Source organism: Panulirus ornatus, chromosome 3, assembly GCF_036320965.1.
Source record: "Panulirus ornatus isolate Po-2019 chromosome 3, ASM3632096v1, whole genome shotgun sequence".
Classification (NCBI taxonomy): domain Eukaryota; kingdom Metazoa; phylum Arthropoda; class Malacostraca; order Decapoda; family Palinuridae; genus Panulirus; species Panulirus ornatus.
The window spans coordinates 29,915,377-29,932,803 of NC_092226.1; the positions used below are offsets into that span (position 1 = coordinate 29,915,377).

General features: G+C 43.7%; 2 protein-coding genes across 12 annotated transcripts in view; one reads left to right on the forward strand and one right to left on the reverse strand.

Annotated features, from left to right (window-relative positions):
- The window catches only part of LOC139761795 (uncharacterized), a 256,120-nt gene that overhangs the window by 125,820 nt on the left and 112,873 nt on the right, over window positions 1-17,427 (reverse strand). The gene's annotated exons all lie outside the window — the stretch shown is intronic.
- Window positions 10,626-17,427, forward strand: part of LOC139759463 (echinoderm microtubule-associated protein-like CG42247) — a 270,591-nt gene continuing 263,789 nt past the window's right edge. The window contains 1 exon segment of the mRNA XM_071681615.1: window positions 10,626-12,045. Coding sequence (XP_071537716.1) covers window positions 11,251-12,045 — 795 coding nt within the window. The 5' untranslated portion in view covers window positions 10,626-11,250.

Here is a 17,427-nt window from a genome sequence, read left to right on the forward strand (position 1 = left end):
TGCTATGAAATTTAAAAAGAGACACCCAAGATGATAAAAATGTTAACTGGAAAAAACTCATAGATATTTAATTCATATACTATGTAAAAGATATTTACATTTATTAAAACAGTGTGATTTTGATAACTACAAACAGCTTTGATTTTCAAATTTCTCTTTGCCAGTTGTTACTTAAGTGGATATTCTAGATAGGAAAAGGAAACACGCAAGATTAACAGAAAGGAAAACATCATTGCAACAGAGCCATGATTGAAAAATGGTGCCTAAAAGGGTGTTCTGGATGTGAACACTGACACCAATCTCTTCACAGGGAAGCAACATACGCTTAACGACAAATATGCAAAAGGTGATGGTTTACAAGCAAAGGATATTTACGGCACTGCACACAGCATGTGGAAATACTTCTTACATTCTATATGACTGTACCGGGTACATATAAAGGTATGGTTACAGAGTCAGACATTATCTGAAAGTGTTCCCACTCATATCTCGTGTTAGATGATATTTTCCGTCTCTTACGATAAGGCTAAAAGGGTTGGGGTAAAACAGAAAAAAAACGCATGTAAGAGATCTTGTCCCATCCAGAAATGAACCTGCTTCAGGAAGACAAACAACCTTTGTGTTTGATGTGCGACATCGGAAAAAGTAAGCACAAATTTTGAGATATCAGAGTTATGGAGGCTTATGAAAATGATGGTACGATTGTGAACGAGAATATTCGAGAAAAATGAAAATATCAAACGTGCCACTGATCCTTGCAACTTGCATGTCATTTGGCAAAGCTGTGAAAGCTTAAGGCAGTGCAGTGTAGAAACGTGTAGTAAAGCTACATTCTTTAATCAAACTTTCTGCTGCAAGAGGATCAGACATGACCAGGTGAATGAGCATAGCAATGTGGTCGGAAGAACTATAGAACTAAACAAATTGAAAGAAAAGCTCAACTTCATGTAAAAATGTAAGACAATGGGAAAATGAAAAAAAATAAAAGTGGAAAAGCAAACCAAAAAGAAACAAGAAATAAAAGAAATAGGATTGTATATTGTATGTGTACGTTAAACTGTATCGTATACTAAATGTACGTTGAACTGTACTATACTATGCACATTAAATAGTATTATATACTGCATGTATATAAAACTATCACATACTGTATGTACATTACATTATCTACAGTATGAACATAAGATTGTATTATATACTGTATGTACATAAAATTGCATTATAAACAGTATGTACATAAAATTGTAATATATACTGTATGTACATTAAATTGTTTTAAATTGTACTGTATGTTCATTAAATTTATTATATACTGTATGTCCATTAAATTGTATTATATACTGTATGTGCATTAAATTGTATTACATACTGTATGTACGGAAATATAACCTCTGATACCTTTATACATGTCTAATATGTAAACTAAAATAGAAAAGAAATCATACCCTCATTCGTATTTAAAACATACAGCAAACTGCAAAAAGTGTATAGTTATCCCTTACACACCTATTAAGTTTTACTACTGTCAGAGAATGAATATCTTGGGAGACTATACCATATGTATATTGGTCAATATGTAATCATCATCAATATGTAATCATCAAGCGAAAAAAAAAAAAAAAACCCTTTCATATTTAACTTCATAACTCGTATTCTCATTTAATATTTGACTCTGGTTATAAATGGTTTTCTAGCTATTGAATATCAGATATCATATCTTAGAATACTTTTCACTAACGAAAGTCCCTGGCTTCGCTTACGTTCACATATTCTACAAGACGATGTTATTGTAGCATAGAAGTCAAAAATATTCTGATGATTTTCAAAAAACTAAAAAAACAAAGAAATTTCAGTAAATTAAGAATAATTCATTAACAAATAACTTTATTAATCTACTCTCAACTTCCTTCTTTCATACAATCTTCCAATGTCACCAACTTCTGTAGTTTTTCACTTGAATCTACCACTATTGCTTCATCAGTAAACAACAACTGACTCGCCTCCCAGTCCCCCTCACCAACCCATCCATGAACAAATCAATTATCCATGATGGCATCACACACCCCTGCCGCAGACCTTACCTTCACCTGGGACCACTTATTCTCCTTTCTTCCTGCTCTTGCACGTTCCTTACACTCTTGATAGAAATGTTCACTTAAGTCAGTAGCTTTCATCCTCATAAGACCATTCACAGGGCATCTCTATCAACTTTATAATCTCGAGATCCATAGAAGTCACATACAAATCCTTTTTCTCTAAGCATTTGTCACTCGCATTGTTCAAGGGAATCACCTGATCCACACATCCCTTATCACTTCTGAAACTACAATGTTCCTCCCAGACTGCACTGTACGTGCCTTCATCCTCTCAATCACTACTTTTCCTTACAACTTACCAAGCGCACTCAACAATCTATTACCTGCGTGGTTCGAACACTCACCTTTGTCACCCTTGTCTTCATAAAGTGGCACTATATTCGTACGTGCATTCCACCAATCCTCAAGCAGCTCAACATGATCCATGAATACACTGATAATCCTAACTAACCAACCAACAACACATTCAACCCATTTCTTGAGAAATCGAATAACAATACCATCCTCTCCAGCCACCTTTCCACATTTTTCATCTTGCGCCAGGCTTTAACCATCTCTTTTATCTTCATCAACCCACTTTCCATGACTGTCTCACTTCGCACTCCTCCCCGACCTGAACACCCTATAACGATTCATCTCACTAAATATGCCATCCCCACCACCCCAGTTATACCGTCATCCATTATTTATACCCGATCACTAGCATCAAAATGCTGACACACTCACTCAGGTGTATCCAAGACAATTACCCCTCATCCTACTCCTTCCCATGGCCAAGTGGACGAGCACTAATATATATATATATATATATATATATATATATATATATATATATATATATATATATCACAACCCACTTTCAATCTTACCCACACCAGTCAGGAACCCACTTCCTCAGTTTCAGACATTCCCACATCTGCTTGATCAGTCGTGCTTACTTCTTCCTTAGCTCTTGCCCTCATACTAACCCCTGATATTAGCCCGAAGACATTTCCAATCCATTCTTCTGTACCCTTCAGCTTTTCAGCACTCAAGAGCCAGAACATCTAGGTTCTCTTCCTCAAACATACTACATATCTCTTCTTTCTTTTCATCTCGGTTACATCCACACATACACTCACACACACCTCAGCCTGAGCCTTCGAGGAGGATGAGTACTTCTCGCTCGGCTCCTCTTGTGTTCAGACTCTTAGAAATTGGAATACAAGAAGGGAGGGGCAGTGTTCCAGCTCCCAGCTCCCGCCCCTTTCAGTCGCCTTCGACGCCACGCAGGAAATGCGAAGTTAGAATTCTCTCCCCGACACCAGAAATGATATGTAAAAAATGTTGTGTGTGTGTGTGTGTGTGTGTGTGTGTGTGTGTGTGTGTGTGTGCGTGTGTGTGTGTGTGTGTACGTGCGTGTGTGTGTGTGTTTTAAAGAGAGACTCTTGAAAGTAGCAGGTGGTTGGATGTCTGATCAATGCCTGGTGGAGGCGAGGGTGAAGACATGTAGAGGTTTCCGGAAGAGAAGAAATGACGCGAGTCAGGCGGTGAAATTGATCCAGGAAAAGAGTTATTTCTAAAGGAATTCCAGGAGAGACCGATTCAATACATGCCAGGCGACCCATGCCATTTCGCTGTTACCATCGCCACACGTTGCATGTGGCATGCGCGCTTCTTGCCACCTCGATATCCTCGCTTGTTGTTGGGTCGCCAGCAGTGATGACCGTGGGTAGCGGGGTCCAACTATCTTCTCAACCGAGTAGATTAACGTGCTCCAAAAATAAAGTCCTTCAGTTGTGTACTGGTGGGCAAACTGGAGTCTGGCATTATGATGGCGATCATCTAAGTTTTTGATGGCTGGTGTCTTGTGATGTATCCCTGCCTGCCTCGTGAAATCACCTCCTCACACTTCGCTGAGTAATGTGTAGTTGGAGCCGTTCTCTGACGGCGACCACATATATGAGCGGAGTTTGTGATCATCCGCGGAGGTGATCTTTTTTTCCTTTTGGTCCGTTACATATAGGTCGATCTAGAAGAGTTCCACCTTCCTCCCATCTTGTACACCAACGTCGCACTGCACGTTTCCATATTCCTAAGTCTCTGGCTCGGGCCACAATCATATGGCCAGATTCTCTTACAATTCTTCCCCGTGACGCCAGTCGGTGTCTGTGATGGTTGATCCGGCGAGATGGAGAGCAAACAAAGAAGTGAGGCACGACGGTGTTAGCAGTGTAGACAACAGTGAGGTTGACGTGTCCGACAGCCTCTCCTTCTCTCCCTTCCACTCAAGCTCTTCAGAAGCTTTTATTCATTACTGAAATACATTATCAGTGAAGAAACTACAATGTATCTATAATTTCCTCTGAGGATTACTCCTTCGCATATTAGTACGGACCGAAACAAGTATCAGAAACCTCCTCTAGCAATCATCTCCCTACTGAGCAATGCAGCGTTGGTGTCACACGAGGAAGCCAGGCAGGATATGGGGTAACAACACCTGGAGCCCACTGCACGTATCTACTGCTTCTGGGAGCGAATAACGTCCGGGTGTAAGGGTCTGGCGCCAGTGGTGTTACCGTCAGGGCAAAAGAGAGAAGCGATCTTTTTTTTTTTTTTTTCCATATGTTGGAGCAGGTGGCGCGTGACCAGGCTGCCGAGCCAGAGTACTGCAGGAGTGAGGTTTTGATTTGGGGAAATAAATCATTAACTGATAATCGACAACTAGACAATCACATCTCCGAGGGGAAGACCTCCAACCTGGCTTTTCAAAGTTGTTTCTACGTCAGCAGGCCAGCCAGGGCGGAGGGGTTGGTCAACCGCTCCACGTGAACTCGTTCTCAACGCCCGTCAACAACCCGCTCTGCCTTGAACAGCTCTACACACTCACCATTAAGACCAGACCTCAGAAACAACCTTGTTATGTATTTCATAAAGCATGGGTTGCATTCATGACTTCCACAACATGCATGAACAACGTTCATATATATATATATATATATATATATATATATATATATATATATATATATATATATATATATATATTCTTTTTCTTTCTTTCAAACTATTCGCCATTTCCCGCATTAGCGAGGTAGCGTTAAGAACAGAGGACTGGGCCTTTGAGGGAATACCCTCACCTGGCCCAATTCTCTGTTCCTTCTTTTGGAAAATTAAAAAAAAACGAGAGGGGAGGATTTCCAGCCCCCCGCTCCCTCCCCTTTTAGTCGCCTTCTACAACACGCAGGGAATACGTGGGAAGTATTCTTTCTCCCCTATCCCCAGGGATAATATATATATATATATATATATATATATATATATATATATATATATATATATATATATATATATACATATATATATTGTAAGGCCGTCCGTCGTGTGTCCTTTTATTTCATGGATCATTTCCCCGTACATTATCATCTGCTACATCATCATATTGTGATGGCGTTACTGAGCTTGTAGACTGTAAGAAATAATGTCATCAAGATATACCCACAGCAGGAGAGGGCTGGATGACACCGTTGCATCGCTGGCCGTCTTCACATGCCAAGCACCAGCTTGCTGGTCTTCATGCTTGCGAATTCGTGGCGCCTGGGTTGCTGGCGCTCTGTGAGCTTTCACCGAGCTGATGCGAACTAAAACATCGGCGAACTGATAGAGGCGAGCTGGTGTGAGGCGATCCAACCTGAAGGCGAGGTGGTGTGAGGTCAGCCAGTAGTGGGGCAGGGAAGTGCGGCAAGCCTTAACTCGGCCAGGTCGATACTACGTCATCAGTCATTACCAATTAACGGGAGGTAACTCGATCCCCACCTTGGACGGTGACTCATTAGGCACACACACACACACACACACACACACACACTTGGATTACGTCTGGCTGGACCAACCACCTTCAAACAAGATTGTCGATTTCCAGTGAATTTCACTGTGAACGGGATATATCTTGGATAACCTGACCTGTGAACTAGTAACTCAGTGCGACTTTCTCGTGGGGTCCCGTGTCGGAGCTGGAGTTGCCTGGTATAAACACCACGACAGTGAAATTTACTCTGACTCACCGACCAGTGAAGCAGTGAATCAGGGATTTAGTGAAAATCTTCTCTCGAGCATTTCACAGGATCAGCGCTGAGGTTGCCCAGAGTAAACACATTGACACGGACGGTCACCACGATGATCAGTACGACCCCTCTCATCACGACCCAGTGACCTCCTCCCGCCCAAGCCTCCACTGACCGACGTCCGTCACCACAATCACCTTGTACCAACCAATGCTCGCACAAACACATGTATGAATATTCCTACACCTACTACTGTGAATGTCATATATAATCCATGAACAAGTGCACGGCTTTAAGTAAGCAGATTAGTTTTCTCATAGTTATGAGTATGTCAACATTTATTACACAGTGTAACGCAACCACTGTCTAACTATTCACCACTTATTGCTCACTACCAAATACATGTGTGTTAAAACAAAATATTACACAACTCAACCAAAGTGCAACTTCCCATCACACAGCTAATCACCGCTAAATACATACTGTATAAACCATAGAATTTGATCAGTAAAACTTTCTATAACATGTACGTATATCTCGCTCCAGTGATTATTCAAAACAGTGGAAGTAACCAGCCCCGCCTTCATCTTACGCTCTTTTGTCATTCTAGTTACTATCATGACACCCCAGTTCGTATCTATTTAACTAATTATCTATTCACACACAAACACACACACACACACGGGCCTCCGTGGTGCAGCGGTTTGAGTTACTGATCGTGAACCAGTACGGGCCAACCCTAGGTCGGACCTGCATGGCTTAGAATCTTGGGCGTGGCAGTCGGCCTACACCCAACCCAGGTGCTCATCCTTCCCTCTTCGATCAATGGGTACTTAGGCTGGTATGGGAGTGCATATACACACAGGTGTAGAGACATGGTACATATACACAGTAAGGTTAAGAAACGGGGCAACACGAGTGTAAAACTCTCCCTCCTTAAGACACACACACACACACACACACACACACACACACACACACACACACAAACACACAACCATTATACAAAGACAGCAATGAAGAAACAATCAGGATGGTGCATGGAGCAGTACAGCACGTACTTCAGATAGTAATGTATTACGTGTGGAAGTTTTCAGCAAATAAAGAGACCGGCTGGGAAATGTGGACTCTCACGTAGACGGAGAGTCACGAAGACAAGTCATTAGGTTGTGTACACCAACACCAGCAGGACAATGAGCAGACTCGGATGTGAGGGACGACACACTACCATTACTATATTTCATCTTCACATCCACCACAGGCCGCACATTCTCGTCTAAAGCCCATGCTTCACATTCATGCGACATCCATGGCACTACCATACCATCAAACATACCTGTTACCACCCCCCCCCCCCCCAAACTCCCCAGATAACGATCTCTCTCACCTGACAATGCTCAATGCTCCAAGAACCTTGGCCCCCTTACCCATGCTATGACTCACTTTCGCTTCCGTAATTCCTATCGCTACTCTGTCCACTCCCAGGTATCTAAAAACACTTCACTTCCTCCAAATTTCCTCAGTTCTAACTCACATCCCAACTAACTTTCACGTCTGCACTGTTAACAAATCTTGCTTTATTCACATTACTCTCAAAGTCGTTCTTTCAAACACTCCACAAATTGTTCAGCATTTCTACTCACCTCACTGAATATCCCATATCCTCCTATCATACCCTTAGCTGGCATATTACTCACTCTCGCATTAAATCATCCGCCTCTACTGCTCCATCTCTTGCATCAAAACCCTTCATATGGACACATCTGCTCCCAAAACTTTGTTTTTCATCTTTCTTTTCATGATCAGGTACGTAAGCACTAGCAAAGACCCAAATCTCATAATCCAAGTTAATATCTAATCACATCAATCTGGGGTTTACTTCTTTACACTTTTTCACACATTCCCACAACATCTGCTTGAGCAGTAGTGCTACATCTTCCTTAGCTCTTGCGTTTGACACTAACCTATTACTGCCTCAGGGCATTCCAAAACCAATCTTCCCCCCTTACCCTTGAACTCTGTCGAAATCCGAGCCAGAACGTCCAGGTTATTTTCCTCAAACATGTTACCTCTCTCTCCTTTCTCCAGGCACCCCAGCCTGTGTTTTTGAGAATGAAGAGCACTCCTCCACTGGTTCCTTCTTTAGTCCCATCTTTTAGAAATTTAAACATGCAGGGAAGGGTTTCCAGCTCCCTGCTCCCGCCCCTCTTAGTCGCCTTCTATGACACGCATGAGATACGTAGGTATATATATTATTTATATTTTTCTTATTATACTTTGTCGCTGTCTCCCGCGTTTGCGAGGTAGCGCAAGGAAACAGACGAAAGAAATGGCCCAACCCCCCCCATACACATGTATATACATACGTCCACACACGCAAATATACACACCTACACAGCTTTCCATGGTTTACCCCAGACGCTTCACATGCCTTGATTCAATCCACTGACATCACGTCAACCCCGGTATACCACATCGCTCCCATTTACTCTATTCCTTGCCCTCCTTTCACCCTCCTGCATGTTCAGGCCCCGATCACACAAAATCTTTTTCACTCCATCTTTCCACCTCCAATTTGGTCTCCCTCTTCTCCTCGTTCCCTCCACCTCCGACACATATATCCTCTTGGTCAATCTTTCCTCACTCATTCTCTCCATGTGCCCAAACCACTTCAAAACACCCTCTTCTGCTCTCTCAACCACGCTCTTTTTATTTCCACACACACACATATATATATATATATATATATATATATATATATATATATATATATATATATATATATATATATATATATATATATGAGTTAAAGAGTTAGCGCAAAAACAGACGAAGAGGCCTCATTCGCTCACATCCACTATGTAACAGTCATGTGTAATGCACCAAAACCACTGACAAGCCGGCACGTCTCATCTTGTATACCAGTTCGCTCCTCTGACTCTTGTCCTCTGTGCCCTTCCACTCAGCGTAATCTACTTAGCGAATGTTATCATGGGATAAACTGACAAAAATCTAGATTGATGGACTCGACACTAAGGAGAATATATCATATAGTTCGAATTGACATTCCGGAGAGTTTGTTACTAGGGTAACTGACACAGGGAAGTCTGACTGGGTGAGTTGCTAGTAAAGTTCTCATGAGGCGTATTCTCACCAAGGAGAGTTTGTCATGGGGCGCGTCGATACTATGGAGAGTTCGCCATCGGGCAAGTTGCGTAGAGTCATCAAGAACTAAGGAAGGGTTGACACCTATATGAACTCTGTTATAAGGAGACTTGACATGGCTGTACTGACGAAGGATCGAATTAAATCACCTCTGGCTGATCCTCGTGGAGTGTGGCGGACCTCCTGACCTTGTCTGGCAATGTTGGAGATACACACTGTCCTGCCTCACACCCAGCCCAGCTTCACGTCGTGCAGGGAGCCTCCCGGATTATTTTTTCATCTAAAAGACCTTTCGGGAGAGCACGAATCCCTCGTGACCTCTTCCAATACCCAATGATCCTGCCAGGGATGAGGGGAGTCAATATAGCCTCACACCACTCTCCACCGGCCTACCTGGGCCACAGCCACACAGGACCTCCTCCCTACTGCCAGCTGACCATATCCTGGAGGACACCCGCGGTGACCCGACGCTTCACTAATGAATTTCAATACTTTATCCCTTGATAGAGGTAAGGGATCCTAGCGCAGTGTCATGAGTATGAACGTAACAATGGGGCTTACTAAACCCTAAGGAAGAAAGAGCATTTCTAGAACACATCATCAATATTGTTTACATAATATCTGGCTAGTAGGGGCACATCATCGTGTCTCCGTCAGGGGGGGAGGGAGGTCGTGGAGTGGTGGTGACGCCTGCTGGACCCCCACTCCCACGACCCCCCTGACGGAGACACGATGATCCTCCCCATAGTGGCCAGATATTACGTAAACTATTGATGATGTGTTGAGGGAATGTCCTAATTTTCCTGTAGTGTAGCCAGCCGGTATGACCCTACAGCTGCATCAGCCCACATGACCTTATTCCTGCTACTGCAGGTGGCCGGCCTCACAGCGTCTCATGACCCCAGACACCATCCACTACCGCACGAATCACACACTGATCAATTCTGTCTCCACTGGATGACGCGTGTGTACTGCCAGGTGGTTCGTTCATTGTCCGAATCAGTATTTCAGGTTTTCATCAACGATAACTAAAGCAGTTTGTTCTGTCTATAACATCAACAAACCACTAATTCGTGATCATATTTTTTTTTTTTTTACATAACTACCCGTAACGACATTCAAGAATAATGAGTATCATTGATTTTGCATCATTTTTTGAAGTTTTGTTTATAATAATGTTTATTACAGGAGCACCAGATATTAACGAGGGCAAACGCTATCGACCAGAGCCCTCCAGCAGACACACGCGCCCTCTGGTCGTTATCACAACTCACACAAAATCAAAAGGTGTCACGTGGCCCAGCAACGTCACATGCAATGAACCAGTTGACGTACACGACATACCACTCAAAACAGCGTCTCCCTGAACACTTCGTCCAGACCTCACAGTTAATATCTTACAAGAACAAATAATGATAAGTTGGAAGCGGTCAGGTGGGTGGAGTATGGTCGTGGGGGGTTTATATGGCAACGAAGTAAACATTGTGGTGGCGCGCAGGTGAGTGCGCACGTGGCGCCCACCTCAACTGCTGTACCCTCGCAATATCGACAGATATTTATTGTTGAACCACAGAAGCTGTTGGCTGGTGCCAGGGGATTGGTCATACAGGAATATTGGTGTCAGGAACAGCTTAGCTTGTGTGGTGGTGAAGCCGAACAAGAAAATACTGGTCTGTTTGCTACTGCTTCATGTTTGGCGATGTTTGCGTGCAAGTTGTGAAACCGGACTTAGATCAAAGTGATAATGTTCGCCCAGGCAGATTATTATGTTAGAAAACGATTTACGAAAGTCTGTGACACTGTACGGTGTTGTCTTACGGCTTGAGGCATGACTCTCTCTCACGTACACTAGTACATAGTGAGCACTGCGGTGGTGTCAAGTGGCCATGTGGTACTGTGGTGTACTGGGCGCGTCTGGCAGTGGCTACAATTGAACAAGTGTTTCGATGAAATCAATACGGAAACGAGAGGAGGGCGGGAAGAAGCCGCCTGATGTAAAGGTCCGCAATAGTGTCGTCTTTAGTGATCTGGTGGAGGTCGCGCCCGACCCTAATAGCGACGCCCACGCCGCCCTCGCGCCCACCCAAGGCACATCAACGTCCGACACAAACACCCACAACGTCTCACCACGACGCCCTAAAACCGCGAGGAGTAAAGTTCCTCAACAAGTCAGTCCAAGACGCGATCATTCCAAGACCGTCCGTGAACAGCACAGCATGCGGCCCACAGGTGATGCTGCCGCCAACTTCACCATGCCCACCATCAGGGTCACCGACGCTGACGACGACCTGGAGAACATGTACGGCTCCGACTACGACGAGGTGATGCAGGAACACTGGCGGGAGGCACAGCACCAGAGGGACCACTACCATCGACAACAACAGAGAAACATACAGCAAGAAGAATACCGACCAGCGGCTGCACAAAAGCAGAGAGGAATACCTCGTCGACAGCAGCCCAGATCTGCCTGGAGGGAAGACCAGAGAGCAGAGGAGGAGGGGCGGGAGGATGAATACAAGGCAGAGAAAGACTGGAATGAACCAGAAAGACGGAGTGAAGATGCATATAAAACAGAGGATGAGTGGAAGGAAGAGGAGAGAAGGAAGAAAAGAGAGTCACTCAGCGAAGATCGCCAGCAGGGAGAACAGAGGAAACAGAAGAAGCAGAAGCGTCGCCGCCGCCAGCACAAGAAGGATTCTCGTAACTCGAGGAAGGACGAGAACGACAACGAGGACACTAAGGTAATGTGGCCTTCGTCTCTGTTCAGAAACCCTGTGATCCACGGGTCATGGGGACGCCCCAACACTACACAATTTACTCTTACATTGTAAACAATCGTAATAAGAAGTTAGCAACTGTGACAGGTAAGATAAGGTCACTGATGTAAGTATGTGTCACCGGGTTCCGGCTGACTTATCACAAGTCATATATCAAGAGAACTGTTCACAATGGTTAGCGTAGCTCGATGCTCTTGTATTCTAAGGCAGTGATGAAATGAAAGAAAATTACACTTTCTTCCGTTACAATAAACTTCCTAAATACGACGTCCTCACCAGGAACTGGACAATGTAATGAGAAATATCAGATCACGATTGTCAAATGATTTCTCAGATTATTCCATATATCAGATAATAGTTCTATAAGTCTCCTATCTTAAAAGTAAGTCCCGTCCATACGGGACAGGACATAAGATCACCGTCTATACAACCACGAACATAAACACGGACATAATCCTGAACCACTGAACTCTTCAGTGTACGCAGCCTAACACATTCTATCGTAGTCTCGCATGACAATGTTTACCCTCCTCCTGAAGGAAAGCGTCAGAACTCAGGAGCCTGAGAAGAGTCATGGGGTCATCATGTTTCAAAACATGACGAAAAGGAAGCGGGAACGTGAATATGTTGTCCTCACGGATGATGATCAGAAGACATTCCTCATTTTGCTTATATCAGTAACTTTCACAGTGCGTCTTGCTTGACTTACAGGCTGCATCTGTAAATCAGCAGTAAACGGAAATGATAAGTTTGATGCAAGTACAATGAAAACCTTTGACTGCTATTTTCAATAAGTCACTTGTTATGGGGTAAAGTCTGTGGGCATAGCTGACACTGTGCAGTGTGTGTGTGTGTGTGTGTGTGTGTGTGGAGGTTGTTGGCCGTTGTGATTGCTCGCTAGTGTAGGGAAGGTCACAACATTAGATATACGATACTGGCGATGTTTATGTAAACACTAGACTGTGTACGTGGCGCTGAACACATATCTTTGGTTTGTACTCACACAACATGACCGCTTTCTTAGTTCACTATCAATAATTACGTTAACAGGTACTGTCTACAAATTATCTTTCTCATCCAAAGTAAGTTAGGTCTTGTATCTATCAGAATTGTTGAACTCATTCCCGCACACCATGGCCGGGCCAAATACGTGTCATAAGGCCAACTTGGGACAATCGAGTTCGGTGCGACTGTTACGTTCCCGTGTGATGCACGGGTCGTGTCCACTGCTGGAGCAGAAGGCTTGTGATGCATGATCAACACTTGGTCATCATGACCGCAGCTCTATACTTCACAAGAAGACAAAGAATAACGACTTTTCTACCTACATTCGGAACCCGTGGCCTGGTTGTTTTGAGAGGACTCTGGGAAAGTCTTAGATACGACTAGGCTTCAGATTCATCCTTAGACGACTACGCTTCATCATACGCTTCCCCCTATTTTTTTTTTCCTGGTGCAGTTCATTACCATTGAAAATGAGTGTCACGGCGCTCTTCCCATCGACGGTAAAAGCCAGAGGAAGACTATGGTACAAGGTAGTGGACCCCGAAACACGATACAAACCGGCGGGGACGATTAGATCATAATTAAGCGTAGTGTGTGTGATGTGTGGGAGTGGCTGACACGTCTGGCAGGCGGGGGAATTGTAACACGCTGGACATTTCATCCACTCTGGAGGTGTTTGACCCTTGCTCAGGTCAACCACACTAGAAAAAAAACGCGCGATTCAATTTCTGCGAAATTCAGCACCTGGCTGTCGCTAGAATGGATTAATTCATCTATACACCTATTCTTTTCTATAGGGTCTCCATACATGACAGTTTACACCGCAACGCTTCCTTTGGTGTTGTGTGCCAGGTAGCGCTATGCTCTTGTTTATGACCATATAGGTTCCTTGGTGTTGTTTACAATGTGTTACTAGTGATGTCTGTGATTGCATGGTTGTAAATTGTTTGTATCATATTGCTGGATCGTTGGTGTGGTGTATAATGTTTATGGGTGCTCTGTTGTTGTTAATGGGTGTATTGTTCCTGGTTATGGTTGAACTATTGTTGAGTATTGGGTATACTGTTATTTGTTTACAGGTGTATCGTTATTTACAAGCGTTTTGTCGTTGTTTATAGGTGTACTGCTAATGTTTACAATGGACTCTTGGTTTGGTAACTGCACGAGTTTTGAGCGTTCTGTTGTTTATAAGTGTACTGCTGGTGATTATAAGTGTACTGCTGGTGTTTATAAGTGTACTGCTGGTGTTTATAAGTGTACTGCTGCTGTTTGTAAATGTACTGCTGTTGTTTGTAAGTGTACTGCTTTTTTCGTGAATGAAGTGTTGCTATGACTATCATTGTTGCCTGCGAGTGGGCTATTATTTTTGTGAGACTAATGTTTTAGCGTCATACTACTGTCTGAGTGCACTGTTGCCTGAATTAATATTTTTATCGAGTGGTTTGTTGTTTCTTCTAATTGGTTGTTTTTTCATGGTCTTTTAGAGTATTGCTATTTTCATAAGTATACTTTCAGGTGTATTTGTGTTGTCTAGGAATATACTGCTTTTTGTATTTTCTAGTTTTGTTTTTCTCTATGAGTGTCTTTTTGAGTGCAAGAGGGTGAAAGGCATGCACAGGATACAGTGAATCAGATATTCTGAAAGTTCGGTCGAGGATAGAGGCAGTCATGGTAGGAGAATGGTCACCACAGGTGTTCACAGAGACACAGGCGGAAAACCAACTTGGTCACCAGGAGTATGTGCAGCCAGGGAGGAATAATGGAACAACTGAAAGAGGAAACACTTGGAAATAAACTGGACGAGGAATGGGCAATAACAGCACATCCCTCAGATAAAATGGGAAAAAAAAAAACTGAGGAGGATCCTGGAGCAACGTCAGAAACGCGACTATTGTGCTCGAAGGTCCAGGGAACCCAGAGCTAAACAACCATGGCCGGAGGGGAGCTGAGACACAGAGAGGTGGGGTGAGGGAAGCGACAGCAGCAGCCAGGTATGTCCACAGACGCAGCGCAGATCGTGCGAGCTCAGCAAGGATGTAACGGAACATCAAGAGAAGGTTACTGAAGAGTTTATGATGAACAATGGCACTGATATAGACGACATCTGCGGCAGCAGTAGTAAGGATGACCACCTGAACCAAATGAGGAGTAACCGAGATTACAGTGTACAGAGACGGTTGTAATACCACGAAGATGACAATGAGATGGCCTCATCATCCTTCATTAGTCATGATATCAATCTAAGAGTACGGTGAGTCTGAGGGACGGAGGATTCAGTTAGTAAGAAGAGCATCACGAGACTCGGACATTGGAGGATACCCTCAGGTAATGTACACTACAGGCGAGGGTTCAGTGGGTAAGATCAACCCGGGTCTCAAAATGACACACGAGTGAATCTATTCCCTGCATCATAGGTTCACTCGAGGCCAGATGAAGATGAACCACATGTGGTCCTTCCTGATGAACACAGTCACGAAGACACAAGGTAGAGGGCAAGGACTCGGGATCTCACTCACCAATGAAGAGATAAGAGACGCAGATTCCCTGAGGGAAGGCACCACAACACACCATTCACATTTATTCCACTTGTATCAGCTGTGACTGCTGTGTACTCTGACATTCATTCATTCCATCAACCAAATACATGAACCTAAACTCTTGTGCAGTGGAAACGTTTGCATAAACACATGACTGACCACACTATCAACACTGGATGGAGTCGTTATTTACAGTGTCATGCAAAATGACCAGTTACCTAAAATGGGTACCTGGCTGAGGGTGTAACTGCACGAGTTTTGAGCATTCTGTGGTTGTTGATTATCTAACTGTTGTTAATGAGTGAACTGGGTTTTTTTTGTGTAGTGTGTATGAGCGAACTGTTGTTTATAAGTACTTCTGTTGTTTATAAGTGTACTGTTGTTGTTTATAAGTGTACTGTTGTTGTTTATAAGTGTACTGTTGTTGCTTGTAAGTCTACTGCTGTTGTTTATAAGTGTATTACTGTTGTTTATAAGTCTACTGCTGTTGCTTATAAGTGTAATGATGTTGTTTATAAGTGTACTGCTGCTGTTTATAAGTGTACTGCTGTTGCTTATAAGTGTAATGATGTTGTTTATAAGTGTACTGCTGCTGTTTATAAGTCTACTGCTGTTGCTTGTAAGTCTACTGCTGTTGTTTATAAGTGTATTACTGTTGTTTATAAGTCTACTGCTGTTGCTTATAAGTGTACTGCCGTTGTTTATAAGTGTACTGCTGTTGTTTGTAAGTGGACTTCAGCAGACAATATGAAAATGGGAACCGTGGTGGTGGTGGTGTGTGTGTGTATGTGTGTGTGTGTGTGTGTGTGTGTGTATGTGTGTGTGTGTGTGTGTATGTGTGTATGTGTGTGTGTGTGTGTGTGTGTGTGGAAGGGGGACAACCAGACGTGTAAGGATGACTCCACCCAAAATGGTAAGAAACCCGTGGGGATCGTACCCCCCTTACTGACCCCTAACGTCTGACGTTGTCGTGACGATATGGTCGAGGAGAAATACCAGAAGGCACGAAACTGATGCGGCAAAATAAGGAACCGCCAACACAACCAGGAGGAAAGAGACACTGTAAATAAATCAGAGGGTAGCACGAAATAAGACAGATAAACAAGAACAAAATATATGTAAGGAATCGGATTATTATGACGAACTTGGCAAAGTTAATACGACATAATAAGGGCTACGTGAGGAGCCAAATACACAGTTCCACAAGTTAATTATCATCATAAAACGATTGACATCCCCAACACTACCTGTCTAGGGTCGAGGTGAACCACACACTGAAACCAACTGGTGTATACGAAAGTATGAACGTCACCGTACACAACGTAGTCATCAGCATCAACGAAAGAGATAAATCCCTTAATAAATGACCATATAACAGTCATGTGGTTACCACGAGGCTGTGGTGAGAGCTGGTAAGAAACGTCAAGTGGTTACCACGAGGCTGTGGTGAGAGCTGGTGAGAAACGTCACGTGGTTACCACGAGGCTGTGGTGAGAGCTGGTAAGAAACCTCACATGGTTACCACGATGCTGTGGTGAGAGCTGGTGAGAAACGTCACGTGGTTACCACGAGGCTGTGGTGAGAGCTGGTGAGAAACGTGAGAGCGTGTGTCATAGAAGGATATGAATCACCACCCAAGTCTCAGCACCTCACACGACCAGCAGGTGTCATGCTTACATGATCATCCCCCATACGTCTCCTCTGTGCATTACTCGAAGCCATACTTAGGGGGGAAATGACTGGCCGGGCCAGAACCAAAAGATCCACACCAGAGGCTCGTCTGACGTGCTTACGCTTTTGAGCA